General features: G+C 38.1%; 1 protein-coding gene across 5 annotated transcripts in view; it reads left to right on the top strand.

Annotated features, from left to right (window-relative positions):
- Positions 1-15,356, top strand: part of GPAM (glycerol-3-phosphate acyltransferase, mitochondrial) — a 72,984-nt gene that overhangs the window by 42,392 nt on the left and 15,236 nt on the right. For all 5 annotated transcript variants that reach the window (XM_040255102.1, XM_040255099.1, XM_040255101.1 and 2 more), the window contains 6 exons: positions 6,790-6,886; positions 7,532-7,668; positions 10,079-10,178; positions 10,489-10,701; positions 12,480-12,593; positions 13,707-13,792. In XM_040255102.1, coding sequence (XP_040111036.1) covers positions 6,790-6,886; positions 7,532-7,668; positions 10,079-10,178; positions 10,489-10,701; positions 12,480-12,593; positions 13,707-13,792 — 747 coding nt within the window. The remainder of the gene's footprint in view (positions 1-6,789; positions 6,887-7,531; positions 7,669-10,078; positions 10,179-10,488; positions 10,702-12,479; positions 12,594-13,706; positions 13,793-15,356) is intronic.

The raw sequence follows: 15,356 nt of genomic DNA, 5'->3' as shown, positions 1-15,356 counted from the left end.
CTCAGTCTCTGTCAGTTGATAGCAGCCATTGTATTATTGCCGCTGCCTTCTATACTAGTTGTGAGTTAGGTTTCACATGCTCATGTCTTTCTATTTTCTTTTAGTTTCATTGAGATATAACTGAAAGACAACACTATGTAAGTTGAAAGTATACAGCATAATGATTTGACTCACATCCACTATGAAAACCACAATGAGTTTATTGAACATTTATCATCTCATATTGATACAAAATTAAAGATATAGAATGAAATTTATTTTCCTTGTGATGAGAACTCTTAGGATTTACTCTCAACAATTTTCATATATAACACACAGCAGTGTTAATTAATGTTATTGTGTTATAATTATATCCCTAATACTTATTTATCATATAGCTGGAAGTTTGTATCTTTTGACTGCCTTCATCTAATTCCTACCCGCCCGCCACCTTTTGGTAACTACAAACCTGATCTCTTTTCTGAGTTAGCTTGGAAGTATAATTGATCTACCACACCATACTGGTTCCTGTTACACAACATTAGTAGTTCAGTATTTCTGTACATTTCAAAATGATACCACTATAAGTTTAGTTATGATTTGCCAACATACAAATGTACTACGTAGTTATTGACTAAATTCCCCACACTGTACATTTCATATTTGAGACTCATTTATTTTACAATTGAAGCGTGTACCTCTTAATCTCTCTCACCTATTTCTTACATCCCTACCTGCCTCTCCTTTAGCAACCACCTGTTTTTTTTTTTCTGTATCTGTCTTGTTATGTTTATAGTTTTGTCTTGATTTTTAGTTTCCACATGTAAGTGAAATCATACAGTATTTGCCTTTCTCTGTCTGACTTTTTTTACTTAGCGTAAGTCCAGCCGTATTGTCACAAACAGCAAAATGTCATTCTTTTTTATGGCTGAGTAGTAACCCATTGTGCGTTTCTGAGTGTGGGTACATACCACGTCTTTTTTATCCATTCATCTGTTGATGGGCACTTGGGTTGCTTCCACCTCTTGGCTATTATAAATAGTGCTGCAGTGAATATAGGGTGTATATATGGCTTCTAATTAGTGTTTTCATTTTCTTCAGATAAATATCCAGTAGTGGGATTGCTGGATTATGATAGTTCTGTTTTTCATTTTTTGAGAAATCTCCATATTGTCTTCCATAGTGGCTGCCCCAATTTAAATTCCCACCAGCCACATACAGGGGTTCCTTTTTCTCTACATTCTCTCCAACACTTGTTATCTATTGCTTTTTTGATAACAGCCATTCTGATGGGTGAGGTGATAACTCATTATAGTTTTGATTTGTATACTCCCAATGATTTGTGCTGTTGAGCATCTTTTCATCTGCCTGTTGGCCATCTGTGTATCTTTGGAAAAATGTCTATTCAGATCCTCTGCCCATTTTTTAATTGGATTGTTTTTTTTGTTCTTATTGTCTTGTTTGAGTTTTTTGTATATTTAGGTATTAACCCCTTATCAGATATATCTTTTGCAATTATCTTCTCCCATTAATAGGTGGCCTTTTTGTTTTGCTGAGAGTTTTTTCACTCTGAAAAAGCTTTTTAATTTGATGTAATCCTAGTTCTTTATTTTTGGTTTTGTTTCCCTTGCCTGAAGAGACATATCCAAAAAAATATTACTAAGACTGATGGCAAAGTGAATATTGCCTATGTTTTCTTCTAGAAGTATTATGGTTTCAGGTCTTAGATTTCAGTCTTTAATCCATTTTGAATTTTTTTCGAGCGTGGTGTGAGAGAGTAGTCCAGTTTGATTTTTTGCATGTAGTTGTCCAGTTTTCCCAGCACCATTACTCTTCCCCATTGTACATACTTGCCTCCATTGTCACAGATTGGTTGCCCATGTAAGTGTGAGTCTCTTTCTGGGTTCTCTGTTCCATTGATCTGTGTATCTGTTTTTGTGCTGGAACATGCTGTCTGTCTTGATTACCGTAACTTTGGGGGATAGTTTGAAATCAGGGAGTGTGATGCTTCCACTTTTGTTTTTCCTAAGATTGTTTTGGCTATTTCAGATATGTTTCCATACAAATTTTAGAATGATTTATTCTAGTTCTGTGAAAAATGCCTTTGGCATTTTTGATAAGGATTGCATTGAATCTCTAGACTGCCTTGGATATAGGGTCATTTTAACAATATTAGTTCTTTCAGTCCATGAACACAGTATATCTTTCCATCTACTTGTGTCATATTCAGTTTATTTCATGAGTGTTTTACATATTTCCAAGTATGGTAGTTTACTTGTTTAGTTAGATTTATTTCTAGGTATTTTATTCTTTCTGATGCATTTGTGAATGAGATTGTTTTCTTAATTTCCATTCAGATAGTCTGTTGTTAGTGTATAGAAATGCACCTGATTTCTGTATATTAATTTTGTATTCTGCAGCTTTACCAAATTCATCGAAGAGTTCTGGTAGATTTTGGATGGCTTTAGGATTTCCCTAGTGTCTTGTCATCTGCATACAGTGATGGTTTCACTTCTTCCTTTTCACTTTTTGTTGTTATTCACTTGCTCAGTCTTGTTTGACTTTTCGTGACCCCGTGGACTAGAGCACGTAGGCTTCCCTGTCCTTCACTATCTCCCAGAGTTTGTTCAAACTGTCTGTTGAGCCCATGATGCCATGCAACCATCTCATCCTCTCTCACCCCTTCTGCTCCTGCGCTCGATCTTTCCCAGCATCAGGGCTTTTACCATAGAATTGGCTCTTCACATCAGGTGGCCAAAGTATTGGAGCTTCAGCTTCAGCATCAGTCCTTCCAATGAATATTCAGGGTTGATTTCCTTTAGGATTGACAGGTTTGATCTCCTTGCAGTCCAAGGGACTCTCAAAAATCTTCTCCAGCATCACAATTAGAAAGCATCAGTGTTTAGCGCTCAGCCTTCTTTATGGTCCAACTCTCACATCCATACATGACTACTGGAAAAACCATATCTTTGACTATATGGATATTTGTCGGCAAAGTAATGTCTCTGCTTTTTAATATGATGTCTAGGTTGGTCATAGCCTTTCTTCCAAGGAGCAAGCATCTTTTAATTTCATGGCTGTAGTCACCATCTGCAGTGATTTTGGAGCCCAAGAAAATTAAGTCTGTCACTGTTTCCATTGTTTCCCCATTTATTTGCCATGAAGTGTTGGGACCAGATGCCATGAGCTTTGTTTTTTGATTGTTGAGTTTTAATCCAGCTTTTTCACTTTCTTTCACTATCATCAAGAGGCTGTTTAATTCCTCTTCACTTTCTGCCATAAGGATGGTATCATCTGCATATCTTGAGGTTATTGATATTTCTCCTGGCAATCTTGATTTCAGCTTGTGCTTCATCCAGCCTGACATTTCACATGATGTACTCTGCATATAAATTAAATAAGCAAGGTGACAGTATACAGCCTTGATGTAATCCTTTCCCAATTTGGAATCAGTCAGTTGTTCCATGTCCGTTTCTAACTGTTGCTTCTTCACCTGCATGCAGATTTCTCAGGAGGTAGGTAAGGTGGTCTGGTATTCCCATCTCTTTAAGAATTTTCCACAGTTTGTTGTGATCCACATAGTCAGAGGGTTAATGTAGTCAATGAAGCAGAAGTAGATATTTTTCTGGAATTCTCTTACTTTTTCTGTGATACAGTGGGTGTTGGCAATTTGATCTCTGTTTCCTCTGCCTCTGGGCTTCCCTGGTAGCTCAGATGGTAAAGAATCCACCTGCAATGCAGGAGACTGAGGTACAATCCCTGGGTCAGGAAGATCCCTGGGAGAAGGGAATGGCCATCCACTCCAGTATTCTTGCCTCGAGAATTCCATGGACAGAGGGCCCTGTCGGGCTACAGTCCATGGGGTCATAAAGAGTCAGACAAGACTGAATGACTTTCACTTTCCTCTGCCTTTTCTACATCCAGGTTGAACATCTGAAAGTTCTCAGTTCACATACTGTTGAAGCCTTGCTTGAAGAATTTTGAGCATTACTTTACTAGTGTGTGAGATGAGTGCAATTGTGTGGTAGTTTGAACATTCTTTGGCATTGCCGTTCTTTGGGATTGGAATGAAAACTGACCTTTTCCAGTCCTGGGGCCACCGCTGAGTTTTCCAAATTTGCTGGCATATTAGATTGAGCAATTTCACAGCATCATCTTTTAGGATTTGAAATAGCTCAACTGGAATTCCATCACCTCCACTAGCTTTGTTCATAGTTATGCTTCCTAAGGCCCACTTGACTTTGCATTCCAGGATGTCTGGCTCTAGGTGAAAGATCACACCATTGTGGTTATCTGGGTCATGAAGATCATTTTTGTATAGTTCTTCTGTGTATTCTTGCCACCTCTTCTTAATATCTTCTGCTTCCGTTAGGTCCATACCATTTCTGTCCTTTATTGAGCCCATCTTTGCATCAAATGTTCCCTTGGTATCTCTGATTTTCTTGAAGAGATCTGTAGTCTTTCCCATTCTGTTGTTTTCCTCTATTTCTTTCTTTGCATTGATCACTTAGGAAGGCTTTCTCATCTCTCCTTGCTATTTTGAACTCTGCATTCAGATGAGTATATCTTTCCTTCTGTCCTTTGCCTTTAGCTTCTCTTCTTTTCACAGCTATTTGTAAGGACTCATCAGACAACCATTTTGCCTTTTTGCATTTCTTTTTCTTGAGGATGGTCTTGATCACTAACTCCTACATGATGTCACGAGCCTCCACCCTTAGTTCTTCAGACAGTCTTGTCTATCATATCTAATCCCTTAAATCTATATCTCACTTCCACTGTATCATCGTAAGGGATTTGATTTAGGTCATACCTGAATGGTCTAGTGGTTTTCCTGCTTTCTTCAATTTAAGTCTGAATTTGGCAATAAGGAGTTCATGATCTGAGCCACAGTCAGCTCCTGGTCTAGTTCACTGATTACTAAAATGTCGATGTTCACTCTTGCCATCTCCTGTTTGACCACTTCCTATTTACCTTGACTCATGGACCTAACATTCCAGGTTCCTATGGAGTGTTTTCTTTACAGCATCAGACTTTACTTCCACCACCAGTCACACCCACAGGTGGGTGTTGTTTTTGCCTTGGCTCAGCCTCTTCATTCTTTCTGCAGCTATTTCTCCACTCTTCTCCTGTAGCATATTGGGCACCTACTTAGCTGGAGAATTCATCTTTCAGAGTCATATCTTTTTGCCTTTTGATACTGTTCATTGACTAGATGGACCTTTGTCAGCAAAGTGATGTTTCTTCTTTTTAATATGCTGTCTATGTTGGTCATAGCTCTTCTTCCAAGGAGCAAGCATCTTTTAATTTCATGGCTGCAGTCACCATCTGCAGTGATTTTGGAGCCCAAGAAAATTAAGTCTGTCACTGTTTTGATTGTTTTCCCATCTATTTGCCATAAAGTGATGGGACCCGATGCTGTGATCTTCGTTTTTTGATTGTTGAGTTTTAAGCCAGCTTTTTCACTCTCTTCTTCTGCCTTCATTAAGAGTCTCTCATCACTTTGGATTTCTTTCAGACCTTTTTCTTTTCTGGTCGCTATGACCAGGACTTTCAGTACTGTGTTGAATTAAAGTGGCGGGAAAGTGCATTCTTGTTATGTTCCTGACCTTAGAGAAAATGCTTTCAGCTTTTCACCATTGAGTCTGATGTAAGCCGTGGGCTTGTCGTTTATGGCCTTTCTTATGTTTAGGTATGTTCCCTCTGTATTCACTTTGTTGAAAGTTTTTAATTATAAATTAAATGCATGTTGGATTTTGTCAGGAGCTTTTTCTGCATCTGTTTAGATGATCATATATTTTTTTTAATTTTTCAATTTGTTATTGTGTTGTATCACATTAATTTTACAGATGTTGAATCATTCTTGCATCTGGGGATAAATTCTGCTCTTCATGGTATATGATGCTTTTAATGTACTGTATTGTTGAATTGGTTTGCTAATATTTTGTTGTGGATTTTTGCATCTAGTTCATCATTGATACTGGCCTGTGATTTTCTTTTTTTGTGATGTCTTTGGTGTTGCTGTCGGGGTGATGCTGCCCTCTTAGGATGGGTAGAATCAGAAGTGTTCCTTCCTCTGCAATTTTTTGGCATGGTTTGAGAAAGATTTGTGTTAACTCTTCTACAGATGTTTGGCAGAATTCACCTGTGAAGCCACCTGGTCCTGGACTTTGGTTTGCTGGAATTGTTTTTTTATTACTGACTATGTTTCATTACTGGTAATTGGTCTGTTCATATTTTCTGTTCTGCCTGGTTCAGTCTTGGCAGATTGTACATTTCTAGGAGTTTGTCCGTTTCTTCTAGGTTGTCCACTGTATCAGTATTTGGATATAATTGTTTGTAGTTATCTCATATGACCTTTGTATTTCTGTAGTGGTGATTGTAACTTCTCCTTTTTCATTTCTAATTTTATTTATTTGAGCCCACCCTCTTATTTTCTTGATGAATCTGCACATGCTTATGTCTTAAATGGAGTGATTTGTATTCAGTAATGGGATCACTCTGCTCACTTAACTGTTTGCTTGACTATAGCTTCTGAAGTATAAAGTATGCAAGTAGAGTAAAATATAAGATTTTAGTACATGATAAATGGATGCTTCTATGAGTAGTACATATGTAAAATCAGTTCTTTAAGTCCACAGTTCAGATGTACACTTTCACATGTATACACACACATGTGCTCATAACATGAAGTCAGTTACAATCACTCTTAGGTTTTAGGTTCAACAGTTTAGGTAGATAGCTGTCAAACTATGTATGTGTATATATATAAATATGTGTATACATTTAAAAACTTTTTAAACTTCCTTTCAGACTGACTGGATGGGTGCTGCTGAAACTGTTCAACAGCTTCTTTTGGAATATTCAGATTCACAAGGGTCAACTTGAAATGGTTAAAGCTGCAACTGAGGCAAGAATTATGTGAATCTATCATTCTTTTTTCTCCACATTTTGCAGTGATTTTGGAATTTTAGGGGAATGCTTTTTGTATACTCTTGTGCAGTCCCACACATTTGCAGGGTTTTCCCCATGTGAGATAACTACAGTAGCTTTGTATTTGGGGGGAAAAGTGGTGTAAAGAAGGACCTATCAGCAATATGCAGGATTCCTTCTGTAAGTTACCTTGCAATAATTTTGAAAATCAGATAGAATGATCCTTATTTTATGAATGAGGAAATAAAGGCACATACAGATTAAGAAACTGTCCCAAGTTATGGCCAATAAGTCATTTCTCTAGAATTTCAAACCAAACCAACCTTGTATCCAAAACCTACATTCTTTTTATATAATTAGGGCTTCCTCTCAGAAGATATATGATGGAGTCACCTTGAATTCTTGATTGCTTTCTTCCTTCCCTGATTAGTTTTCATTGCTGCAGTTGTTTTTAGCTAGATAATATATAATTGAAATATTAATTGCCATTCTTATTTACTGAAAAATGTTTTTACAGAATGAGTCTCTAATTAGCTAGTGTTTGAGTGATTCTAACCAAATGTTTGAACTGTAATTCAACTTTCCATTTGAATTTTAAATTTGGCATTTTTCCTTTTGCTAGATGAATTTGCCGCTTATATTTCTGCCAGTTCATAGATCACACATTGACTATCTGCTGCTCACTTTCATTCTCTTCTGCCATAACATCAAAGCGCCGTACATTGCTTCAGGCAATAATCTCAACATCCCCATCTTCAGGTAAGATCACCTTATTTTGAAAGTTAAGGTATGAAGATTATATTTTGAATTTGTATTTTTCTATTATAACTTTAGATACATTTTATTGTAATGAGGACATTAGGATTTTTAGCTTTGTTTTAAAAGAATGCATGTTTATTGTGGAAAATTTGGAAAGTACAAAAAAGACTGAGCAACTAACAGATCAATTCTGACTGTGTTAGTTCAGACAAAAGATGATGAAGGCTTAAAGAAAGGTATAATAGTTCTCTCAGAGAAGTGGTCATAGATTTGAGACGTGTTTAGTCTCAAACTTCGGAGCACAAAGCATCGCTTAGGTCAGCTGTGTGAGGAATAGAGAGCGAGAGGAGGATAAGCGTGGAGAGTGACCTGAGGGGAGCAGGCTGGCGGGTCATTCAGGCAGGGCCTCATAAGGGGAGCGGTCACTGCTTTGCATGCCAGGGAGTCTGATCCTCAGTGTCACAGTCCAAGGAGTTCCTTCCTAATCTCTCGGTTCAGAGTTCTGTAGCTAATCTGACTCACGTGAGTGAAGAGAAGCCATTCATACATGCAGTCAGCTGATACTTGCCCACATATGCTCCAGGCAAGGGTGAACAAGACACATAGTCCTTGCTTTCAAATAGTTGATATAAAACAGTGGGGGATATAGACAAACAGCTAACTCTAATCCACTGTGATATAATGCTACAGACTTTTCCAAGTATTATGCTTTTTCAAGGATCAGAATGTCTATGCTTTTTCTCATGGGTACCTCTTCCCAGTATCAAGGAACCTGGAAAGTTGAATTAGAAACTCATCAAAAAAAAAAGTTTCTTTTTTGAAAGGGAGCTTCCCTGATAACTCAGTTGGTAAAGAATCCACTTGCAGTGCAGGAGACCCCAGTTCGGTTCCTGGGTTGGGAAAATCCGCTGGAGAATGGATGGACTACCCACTCTGGTATTCTTGGGCTTCCCTTGTGGCTCAGCTGGTCAAGAATCCGCCTGCAATGCAGGAGACCTGGGTTCGATCCCTGGGTTGGGAAGATCTCCTGGAGAAAGAAAAGGCTACCCACTCCAGTATTCTGGCCTAGAGAATTCCATGGACTATATAGTCCATGGGGTTACAAAGAGCTGGACATGATTGAGTGACTTTCACTTTCACTTTTTCGAAACAGTGTTTAGACATAGACTGAGCATGAAGAGGGCTGTTTCACCTGGGCTCTAGAGAAGCCTTGCCCATAACAGTTTGCCTCCTCTATAGTCAGAACAATTTATGTACTCATTTCCTCTATGTTGGATTGGTTCTCGAGGTGAATCTCTGGAAATTGCCTAATAGACACTGATAATTTCTTCCCTTTTCATGACCTTTATGCCAGTTAGCTTATCATTCTTTCAGCTATGACAGATTCTAAATAATCTGACCTATTTATTTGCAGTGTTCTTTTGTTACATGTCAGTCTGTACAAGTCACAAACCACTTTTCAGGATGGGTTATTTTTGTGGATGGTTAAATGGTAGCCCACTTAAGTGTTCTTGCCTGGAGAATCCCAGGGACGAGGGAGCCTGGTGGGCTGCCGTCTCTGGGGTCGCACAGAGTCGGACACGACTGAAGCGACTTAGCAGCAGCAGCAGCAGCAGCATCCCCTTAAGAATTTGTTCTGCAAAGTTTAACTTTCAGAGAGTTAAGTTAACGTTCAAAGACATTAAGTTCCAGGGCTATCTTACTGTCCTCCTTATGCTGACTATAGAAGGTGCCAAAACTTTGTATTAATATCACACTGTTTGAACAGAGGAGAAGGCTCCGAGATTGGAAAGGTTGACAAGTATTGGAAAATTTCTGCCTCCTATCAAAATAATTCATCAGTTTTGTAGGCGGAGACATGGGGTTGTGAGAATTGTTTGTTCTATGCATACATAAATGAAGCAAATTTTTACTTCATGCTTTGGGAGAATGGTTATGCTTGGTTCCAGTTTGATAAACTTATCCTTATCTCATTGGAATACTCTCTAAGAAATAACTTATTTGAGAAAATTTCCCCAAAGGAGCTTTTTAAATATCACATTCATCTTGAAGTAAATGTGCCATAGGAACATTTGGGGATGTCTAAAGATCAGTGTCTTGAGACCCTGGACAGGGTTTTAAAATTGAGCACTGTTTTATAATCTTCTTAAAATCTGTACCAGCACCTTTGCAGGGTAATGTATCATGGAAACTCCTTTTGGCCTATAACAGATGTAACAGAGCTTCATTATACACAGTGACATTTTGAAAGCTAATGCATAATGTAAACGATAGAAATGTGTCAACTGTATGGGTAATGTCCAGATTTTCACAATCAGCAGCTCAAACAACACCTGTGGCTTATATCCACACTGGAATTTGAGTCTTCTTTTTACATTTTTAAAAAATTAATGCATTCTTAAATTTATAGTACTTTGATCCATAAGCTTGGAGGCTTTTTCATACGACGGAGGCTAGATGAGACGCCAGATGGACGGAAAGATATTCTCTACAGAGCTTTACTCCATGGGGTATGTGTAATCTCTAATTACCCTTAAAGTTGTTATGGTAGCGATTATAGTAGAAGAAAGAGATACTTGATTGAGATTTTTAAAAAACAGTTGTCTGAGTAATTATTTCAATGATTATTGCTTGGGTATGAGTTTGCTGATTACTTTTTGTTATCATAAAAATATAACATTGGAGATGCTCTTTTGCTATTATTTGTGTAAAATATTTTGTCTGTAGTGAACTTTTAAGGGTTTCTGTTTTTAAGATTTAACTTTGCTGAGCTTGTTCTGAGTTCATGAGTTCATCTTTTCCTTTCTTCTTATATGCCAGCATATAGTTGAACTACTTCGACAGCAGCAGTTCTTAGAGATTTTTCTGGAAGGCACACGCTCAAGAAGTGGAAAAATCTCCTGTGCTCGGGCAGGACTTTTGTCAGTTGTGGTAGATACTCTGTCTACCAATACCATCCCAGACATCTTGATAATACCTGTTGGGATCTCCTACGATCGTATTATTGAGGGTCATTACAATGGCGAACAACTGGTAAGAAGACCACCTACACAAAAGTCATCTTTGCTTTTTTAGCCTTTTGCTTTTAGATAAGTGCTTTTAGAATTACTTGAGAACATTCTTTGTACTCTAATTTTATAACACATGGTAGGCTGGGCTTTCATCTCCTATCATAGCCTGATTGGTAGTGCTAACATGTCTTCCTGCATTTGGAGGAATTGCCATGATTAGATTAATCAACAGCAGCCTTAGTCACAGAGTTGGGAAATGAAAGAATACTTGATACTGAGTTACCATCTTTGCCCTGGGAAGGGTATGTGTGGCTTGGTCTAGTCAGAGCTTATTGCTTATGTGTACAGTTTTAAGTTAAACCTGAAGAATTGGTGGGATCATGTTGGCAAAGCAGCTACAAGTTAATTTGAAAAGTGGCAGCAGTTTTTTCATGAACTTTTTATTGAACAGTTATGAAAGAATGCATCCATCATATGCATGTAGCTTGAATTAGCACAACGTGAACACACCTACATAATCGCACTGAGGTTGAGGACTCTAGAAACCCCCCTTATCCCTTCTCTCATTGCTGTCCCCTCATGGGTAGCTGGTTATCTTTACTTCTTACAGAATAGATTGACTTGCCTGTTTTTGATCATTATATAAATGGAATTATATAGTGTGTGGACTTTTTGTTTCTGGTTTCTTTTGCTTAAGCAACAACTTATTACAGATAGTTGGAATTTGTTCATTGTCATAGCTGTGTAATATTACAGTGTATGAATATACAATTTGTCTGTTCTACTGTTGAAAAACAAGTTTGGTTTCCTGGTTTGGGCTGTTTTTGGCATCAACCTGTTTTTCCTGTTTTGGCATCAACCTTTCTCTTGATGACTATATGTATGCATTTTGTTGAGTATGTACCTAGGAGTGGAATTGATAGCTCATAAAGCATAGGTACATTCAGTTTTGTAGATGCTGCCAAACAGTTTTCCAGAATGGTTTTACCAACTTACTGTTCCTCCCAGCAGTTTGCAAGTTCCAGAGGGATTTAGTTTTGTTCTTATTTAGTGTGAAAGTCCTGGTCATGGTACTTATGTCAAGCTTATTGCTCAAAACATACTAAAAACTCAAGGACTCCTAACAAAAAATAAAGTGACAGACCTGGATGGTTATCTGTATCTCTCTTGTGAGACCCGCTCCTTGTGTTGCCTGTGTGCAGCCTGAACGTATGCTCCCTCACCCTGACGGGGTCTCATGATGTCATATCTGAGTCCTGTGTCCATTCTACAGCTGTCACTGTGCCTTATGCATGTTAAATATTCAGGAAACACTCACTGGATGAACAGTTGGCTTACAGGCCACTCTGGGGCTGAATTTGGTGTTTGGTTGCTTAATGTTGTGAATTTGGACCATCATGATCATCAGCTCACAATAAGGTGGTCTCTTTGATTTTATCTGAGAACCACAGAACAGATTTTCAGGCTAGTGTGTCATCTTTATCCTTCAGCAGTTTGCAATTGTATTTTTGTGAATCATGTAAACAATGCATTAAAAGAAGTTGTGTTAAATGTTTCCTTTTTCATTGGCCAAATTACCTTCCCAGTGATATCATTACATCTTTGAGCATCTTTGAGTGCTCAACATTTTCTGACAGGTCTCAGCAAATGGATAGGTATTTTCCTCCTTCATTCATTATTTTTCCAGATAAACCTTAAGTTTCCATAAAAAAATTCATAAACTTTATCTTTGGATAATAATATTTGCATATTTGTTAGCTTTGTTGCTTACCATACTATTCTTTCAAAATTGCAAACTAGGGAAAACCCAAGAAGAATGAGAGCCTCTGGAGCATAGCAAGAGGCGTTATCAGAATGTTACGAAAAAACTACGGATGTGTCAGAGTGGATTTTGCACAACCATTTTCCTTAAAGGTGAGTGTCTGTTGAGCTGAAGCTGTGTGGAAGCATCAGTCTAGCTCAGTGTCGGAAGATCTGGGCACCAGACCAGCCTCTGATGCCTCTTCTCCATGTGAGTTAAGGCCTCAGTTTCTTCTCTTGTAGAACAAGACTCTGACAAGAGTAGTATTTCCTGAATTTTTCCACCGATATGCCTGTTGACAAAGGAGACTAAATGTCTGTCTTTGGGAAACACCAGTTTCATAGCTTTTTGCCGTCTTTTATAATTCATGAGAATTATGCATATTGCTTTACATAAATCAATATTTTATATGTTATGTTTTAAAATTGCCTTTAGGAGACATTTTTAAAAACATGTCTTACAGCTGGGTAACAAGGATGGTCCAGGGTGATGCTCTGTTCTACTCAGTGGAGTCTAATACCCACATATTCAGAGGAAGAGTGCCATCCTCATGGAGAAGCCTGGGGCTGGTGAATCTCTGAGGTCCTGCAGTTTTAAATTCTTAAGATTTTCAAATTGGTAAAGGAGAAAGAAGGATGGGGAGTTGGGAACCCAAAGATACGGCACAGAGGTCCTGCCTCTCCTGTTCCACTTCTTGGTTTTATTTTAAGGAAGTCTAACTGCTATGCTATATGCTTTCTGGTTAAGGACCTTGTCATTTTTTTAACACTTTTTTTTTTTTTTTTTTAATGCTGCAGAGCTTCTCTTGTTTTTGCTTTTGAATTGAGATTCTTTTGAATATAATATGACCTTCGGGTTGTCAGGTTTCCTTTAAAAGGGTATGGTTGGTCAATTATCACTGTTAATAATATTGGGAATGCAAACTAATTTCATGAAGATGTGAGAAAAGTTAAATTTTGCCCTTAATTTTTAAATGATTTTGCTTAAGCATCATCCTGTCTTTGGAGCTTCAGTTTTTTGATTTCATGCTTAACAACATTCTATGAGTCATTCTGTACTTCTGAAGATAGTTTAGGCTAATAGAAAGTATTTCTCATGTTATATATCAATAGTATGGCTCATTTTATTAACAACTCACTTTTAACTTTTTGCAGATGAAATTATATTTTATATATGTTTATGGAAGTCAGACAGTGGGAGTAAATGATTATGTTTTATTTTTCCAGGAATATTTAGAAAGCCAAAGTCAGAAACCTGTTTCTGCTCCACTGTCTTTGGAGCAAGCATTGTTGCCAGCTATACTTCCCTCAAGGTAAGATTTATCACCAGATGGTCAATACCAAAATCAGATTGATTATATTCTTTGCAGCTAAAGATGGAGAAGCTCTATACAGTCAGCAAAAACAAGACTGGGAACTGACTGTGGCTCAGATCATGAATTCCTTATTGCCAAATTCAGACTTAAAGAAAGTAGGGAAAACCACTAGACCATTCAGGTATGACCTAAATCAAATCCCTTACGATGATAAAGTGGAAGTGAGAAATAGATTCAAGGGATTAGATCTGATAGACAGAGTGCCTGATAAACTATGGACGGAGGTTCATGAAATTGTAGAGGAGACAAGGATCAAGACCATTCCCAAGAAAGAGAAGTGCAAAAAAGCAAAATGGCTGTCTGCGGAGGGCTTACAAATAGCTGTGCAAAGAAGAGAGGTGAAAAGCAAAGGAGAAAAGGAAAGATATACCCCTTTGAATGCAGAGTTCCAAAGAATAGCAAGGAGAGATAAGAAAGCCTTCCTCAGTGATCAGTGCAAATAGAGGAAAACAACAGAATGGGAAAGACTACAGATCTCTTCAAGAAAATTAGAGGTACCAAGGGAACATTTCATGCAAAGATGGGCTCAATAAAGGACAGAAATGGTATGGACCTAATGGAAGCAGAAGATATTAAGAAGAGGTGGCAAGAATACACAGAAGAACTATACAAAAAAGATCTTCACGACCCAGATAATCACGATGGTGTGATCACTCACCTAGAGCCAGACATCCTGGAATGTGAAGTCAAGTGGGCCTTAGAAAGCATCACTAGGAGCAAAGCTAGTGGAGGTGATGGAATTCCAGTTGAGCTATTTCAAATCCTAAAAGATGATGCTGTGAAAGTGCTGCACTCAATATGCCAGCAAATTTGGAAAACTCAGCAGGGGCCACAGGACTGGAAAAGGTCCGTTTTCATTCCAATCCCAAAGAAAGGCAATGCCAAAGAACGCTCAAACTGCTGCACAATTGCACTCATCTCACACGCTAGTAAAGTAATGCTCAAAATTATCCAAGCCAGGCTTCAACAGTATATAAACTGTGAACTTCCAGATGTTCAAGCTGGATTTAGAAAAGGTAGAGGAACCAGAGATCAAATTACCAACATCTGCTGGATCATCAAAAAAGCAAGAGAGTTCTAGAAAAACATCTATTTCTGCTTTATTGACTATGCCAAAGCCTTTGACTCCGTAGATCACCCCAAACTGTGGAAAATTCTGAAAGAGATGGGAATATCAGACCACCTGACATGCCGCTTGAGAAACCTGTATGCAGGTCAGGAAGCAACAGTTCGAACTGGACATGGAACAACAGACTGGTTCCAAATAGGGAAAGGAGTACGTCAAGGCTGTATATTGTCCCCCTGCTTATTTAACTTATATTCAGAGTACATCATGAGAAACGCTGGACTGGAAGAAACACAAGCTGGAATCAAGATTGCCGTGAGAAATATCAATAAGCTCAAATATGCAGATGACACCACCCTTATGGCAGAAAGTGAAGAAGAACTGAAGAGCCTCTTGATGAAAGTGAAAGAGGAGAGTGAAAAAGTTGGCTTAAAC

The sequence above is a fragment of the Oryx dammah genome, unplaced genomic scaffold, assembly GCF_014754425.2.
Source record: "Oryx dammah isolate SB20612 unplaced genomic scaffold, SCBI_Odam_1.1 HiC_scaffold_14, whole genome shotgun sequence".
Lineage (NCBI taxonomy): Eukaryota > Metazoa > Chordata > Mammalia > Artiodactyla > Bovidae > Oryx > Oryx dammah.
Note: the sequence above shows the minus strand (reverse complement) of the source record. Positions and strands in the feature narration are given on the sequence as shown.